General features: G+C 31.7%; 1 protein-coding gene across 1 annotated transcript; it reads left to right on the top strand.

Moving 5' to 3' along the window:
- Positions 1-2,294: 2,294 nt before the first annotated feature.
- LOC142178939 (premnaspirodiene oxygenase-like) lies at positions 2,295-4,815 on the top strand. Its single transcript, XM_075248756.1, has 2 exons — positions 2,295-3,297; positions 3,945-4,815. The coding sequence occupies exons 1-2, from the start codon at positions 2,419-2,421 to the stop codon at positions 4,563-4,565; spliced, it is 1,500 nt and encodes a 499-aa protein (XP_075104857.1). The 5' UTR covers positions 2,295-2,418; the 3' UTR covers positions 4,566-4,815.
- Positions 4,816-5,271: the final 456 nt, after the last annotated feature.

The following is a 5,271-nucleotide window of genomic DNA, read 5'->3' as shown; positions in this document are numbered from 1 at the left end:
GACTCCAAACCAAACATGCACACAAGTCTAAAAACATCATATAGACTTGCTTGCATGATCAAATCACAAAAATAACACCTAGAACTACGAATTTAGTACCAAATCAAATGAAATTCTCAAGAACACTTTGAAATTCCTATTTTTACAACCGGACGTCCGAATCACGTCAAACCAACTTTGTTTCTCATCAAATTTCACAGACAAGTCTTAAATACCACAATGAATCTGTACCGGGCTCCGGAACTAAAATACGAACCCGATACCAACGAGATCAAATATTAAACAAATTCTTAAAACCATTTAATTTTCTGATCTTCAATTTTCATCAAAAATTCATATCTCGAGCTAGGGACCTCGGAATTTGATTACGGGCATACGCCCAGGTCCCATATCGATGCAGATCCACGGGAATTTGAAAATACGAGTCCGGGTTTGTTTACTCAAAACGTTAACCGAAGTCAACTAAATCAACTTTTAAAGGCAAAAATTATTATTTTCATTAACTTTAAACATAAAAGCTTTTCGGAAACTCGTTCGGACCGCGCACGCAAATCGTAGAGGAATAAAATGAGGTTTTAAAGACTTCGGAACGCAGAATCGAATTCTAAAATATAAGATGACCTTTTGGATAATCACACAAATGCGATATAACCTTTTGGCTAACATAAATATATCCAAAGACCGGTAAAAAGGGAGAATAAGCACATTTACTGTGTATTCTTTAAATCTTTTTTTGTGGGTAAAATTCACTGTGTATACCTAGTTGTTTACGAACTAGGAATAAATGTAGCTAGAGATAAGGGCCTAGAGAAAAGTCTTTGGCACTTGAAGCAAAACAATAGAAAGACTTGTAAACTTAATTTGGAGGCTGATAAGGAGAAACAAGTTAGGTATGCCTAAATCACATAGCTAATACTTGATAATAGCCACAAAAATTAAAATTCTAAGGCTATTTGCAAAATTATAAAAAAAACTGCCAAAAAAATTAAGTTGATAAAGCTAATTCCTCATTTTAGCTACAATCGCTAGTAATCGTGGCAATAACTACCTAAATAGCTATAAATTTATTGCTACAAATAAAATTTGGTAGCTAATCATAATTTTTGTCACGAATCAATAGTTACTGTAGCAATAGTTATCTCTTAGCCACAATAAATTATTTAAAATAAAATATTATAGCTAAATAAATATTTTTGCTTTAAGTTTTAAAAAGTTGTGGCAATAGTTAAATGATATAGTCACAGATTTATTGGTATAATTGAATTATGTAGCTAATTCTTAGTTTTTTGCCACGAGTTGAAAATTACAATAGCTATAGTAACTTTTTAACCACAATAAAATATTTGAAAGAAAAAATATTGTAGCTATATGAATATTTTTGCTTCAAGTTATTAAAAGTTGTGGCAATATAGGTTAAATTAGCCACATGTTTCTTGCTTTAATAGAATTTTGTAGCTAATCATTAATTTTTACCACGAGTTGAAACTTAATATAACAACAATAACTTTTTAGCCATAATAAACCATTTAAATCAAATATTACTAAATAAATAACTTTGCTTCAAGTTCTAAAAAATCATGGCAATAGTCATTACGATAAAATGATATAACCACTAATTTATTGCTAAGATAAATTTTGTGACTAATCATTAGTTTTTGCCACAAGGTAAATTTTCCGTCACAGTAGCAATCTTCTAGGCACATTAAAAATTTGAAAAACAAAATTTTGTAGTCAAATAAATATTTATCTTCTTATTTTAAGAAAATAAAAATAGTTAGATAATAGTTACTACTATTTGTCATGAAAAAATCAATAGATACAAATTTAAAGTGACGATAAATTTACGAGTTTATTATACTTTAGTCGTACAACTATGATTGTCATTGCAATAATAGTATTTTAACCACAATTAGTTATATGTATAAGTAGTTAGAGTAATTTCTTATATTTCAGTATTTATTTTTAAATAAGTCCTCATAAATTGAAGACTTTAAGAGTTTTTAATAAGTACTTATATTTGCCTTTTATTCGTTTGAAAAGAAAATTATCCGCGCGATATTTTTTTGGTATATGCAGAAAAGTCAATAGTTGCTAAAAAACCCTTTGTAACTGTTGACAGTGTTGATTGTAATGCTTCATTACTTACTAAGAGCTTCACTCACAAAAATTACTAAGAACAAAGTTTACCTTTTTCCCAAAAGTAAATTTCATATTTGGCTCCACATAATGTGTTCAATGAGTCAAGTGAAGTACTTTTCATTGACAAAAAAAAGTTGTTGAAAAATGCATATCTCATTTTTTTTTTTAGAGAAATCCCATTTCTTGCCTAAACGAAATGCCTATAAAAGAGCATATATTTGCAACAACAGTTTGCAGAACGTATCAAGTCAAATAATCCCCCCTTTAATTCCCTCCCAAATGCAGTTCTTCAACTTCTTTTCGCTTTTCCTTTTTGTGTCATTCCTCTTTTTATTTAAGAAATGGAAGAATTCCAATAGCCAAACCAAAAGATTGCCTCCAGGTCCATGGAAATTACCTATTCTTGGAAGCATGCTTCATATGCTAGGTGGACTGCCACATCATGTCCTTAGAGATTTAGCCAAAAAATATGGACCAATTATGCACCTTCAACTAGGCGAAGTTTCTCTAGTTGTTATTACTTCTCCTGAGATGGCAAAAGAAGTACTAAAAACTCATGACCTTGCTTTTGCAAATAGGCCTTTACTTGTAGCTGCCAAGATTTTTTCTTATAATTGGATGGACATTGCCTTTTCTCCTTATGGCAATTACTGGAGACAAATGCGTAAAATTTGTCTCTTGGAATTGCTCAGTGCCAAAAATGTCAAGTCATTCAACTCAATTAGACAAGATGAAGTTCATCGTATGATTGAATTTTTTCGATCATCTCCTGGTAAGCCAGTTAATGTTACAAAAAGGATTTCACTTTTCACAAACTCTATGACATGTAGATCAGCATTTGGACAAGAATATAAGGAGCAAGACGAATTTGTAGAACTAGTCAAAAAAGTGTCAAACTTAATGGAAGGGTTTGATGTGGCTGATATATTCCCTTCACTGAAGTTTCTTCATGTGCTCACTGGAATGAAGGCTAAAGTTATGAATACACACAATGAATTTGATGCCATTCTTGAAAATATCATCAATGAGCACAAGAAGACTTCAAAGAGCGATGGTGAATCAGGAGGTGAAGGTATAATTGGTGTACTGCTAAGACTTATGAAAGAGGGAGGCCTTCAATTTCCAATCACTAACGACAACATCAAAGCTATCATTTCTGTACGTACTATATACTGCATATTTCTATCTTCATTATTAGTACTCCTTCTATTCTATTTTTTGTGGAACTTGTTTTTATCCTATTCTATAAAGGACGACGTATTTCTATATAAGAAATAATTTAACTTTAAATTTTCTGTTTTACCTTTAATGACATGTTTTTATAGCCACAGGAATTTCATGACATATTTAATACCACAAGTTCGAAAATTATTTCTGTCTTTCTTAAACTTTGTATCTAGTTATACCGTGCCATATAAAGTGAAATTGATGAAGTATTATGATTTATCTTTAATACTAACGTTCTCAAATTGCATAATTAATTTCTGTACTTAAAGAGTCACTTTAGTTAGCTTTCAATTAGGACAACTAATCTTACTTTCGTCATAAAATTTACACATTCGAAAATTACAACAAATGTTATTTCAATCACCACAACTTGGCATTAGGATAACGAAACAAGTAGCAAAATAACATGATAATTTTTTTTGTGTGTGTTTTTGTCATTGAAAATTTAAAAGTTCCTTTTGGTGTAGAATAAAGGTAGTAGCACAAACGTAGTACAAATATTTTATTTGAATATTTCAGTAGAAACTTGTCAAGAAGTTTGTAAGATAAATGAATATTTTAACTTGCTCAAAATGAAGGACCTATTTGCTGCGGGAACAGAAACTTCATCAACAACAATTAATTGGGCCATGGTCGAAATGATGAAGAATCCAAGTGTATTTTCCAAAGCTCAAGCAGAGGTAAGAAAAATCTTGAGAGGGAAAGAAACTTTTGGTGAAATTGATGTCGAGGAGTTCAAATACCTAAAAATGGTCATTAAAGAAACTTTCAGACTCCATCCTGCACTACCTCTTTTGCTTCCAAGAGAATGTAGAGAAGAAACTGACTTAAACGGCTACACTATTCCATTGAAAACAAAAGTCGTGGTTAATGTTTGGGCAATGGGAAGAGATCCAAAATATTGGGATGACGTAGAAAGCTTTAAACCTGAGAGATTTGAACACGACTCTATGGATTATATTGGTAATAATTATGAATATCTTCCCTTTGGTAGCGGAAGGAGAATTTGCCCTGGAATATCATTTGGTTTAGCAAATGTTTATTTTCCACTGGCTCAACTGTTGTATCACTTTGACTGGAAACTCCCAACTGGAATCAATCCAAGTGAACTGGACTTGACCGAGGCGGCTGGAGTAGCTTGTGCTACAAAGAATGACCTACACTTGATCGCTACTCCTTATCAACATTGTCAAGAGTGATCTCATGGCGTCAAACCTTTTCTTAAAAGAAGAATCTTACAAAGAATGACCTACACTTGATTGCTGTTTTGGTATTTACCTATTTCTAATATTTTGTGTCTTCTTTCATATAGAAATATGCCACTATAGTTTTCGACACAAGCTGTCTCATAAGATTTTCTGTTGTTTTTATATTTTGGAATAGAATATACTTACATCCTTGTATTATGAAGAGGAGATCAATTGATGGTGTCATCATATTCTGTTTGTATACTTTTGATCTTTTGGGCTATGTGAGATTTTAAGGTGGTGAATCTATTCCTTGTGAGGTAGGATTTTATTTACCTGTTTACTTGTATAATATGGATTCCTTATGCTACTAAATATGTTACCTTGTATACTTCAAGTTTGCATTGATGCAGTTTATATATGTACCTCCATATTTTCTTCATAGCAATTTTTAGAGCTGGTTAACTGAACAACACAATAAAAGCAAAAATGAACTAGTGATCACACTGGTCATCATAGTTATGATTGCTTATCCAAGTTTAAAGCCTTTGAGAAAAATGGTAAGCATATGAAGTTAAAAAGGGTTAGAGAAGATAGGATTTAGTGTACATCTCAAAGAAAAGAACCCAAAAATATTTGGATGTCTAAAAGTAACCAATAATCTGTCTTGCAAGCTAAGGTGAGAGGGAGAAGAACTGTTTGATAACGGTTGCACAAG

This window comes from Nicotiana tabacum, unplaced genomic scaffold (genome assembly GCF_000715075.1).
Source record: "Nicotiana tabacum cultivar K326 unplaced genomic scaffold, ASM71507v2 Un00080, whole genome shotgun sequence".
Taxonomy (NCBI): Eukaryota; Viridiplantae; Streptophyta; class Magnoliopsida; order Solanales; family Solanaceae; genus Nicotiana; species Nicotiana tabacum.
The sequence above is the reverse complement of the archived record's forward strand: the minus strand, read 5'-3'. Positions and strand labels throughout refer to the sequence as shown.

Coding starts and splice junctions, on each gene's coding strand:
- LOC142178939 (XM_075248756.1), top strand. CDS start 2,419: ATGCAGTTCTTCAACTTCTTTTCGCTTTTCCTTTTTGTGTCATTCCTC. Junction 3,298..3,944: donor ACATCAAAGCTATCATTTCT/GTACGTACTATA, acceptor CTCAAAATGAAG/GACCTATTTGCTGCGGGAAC.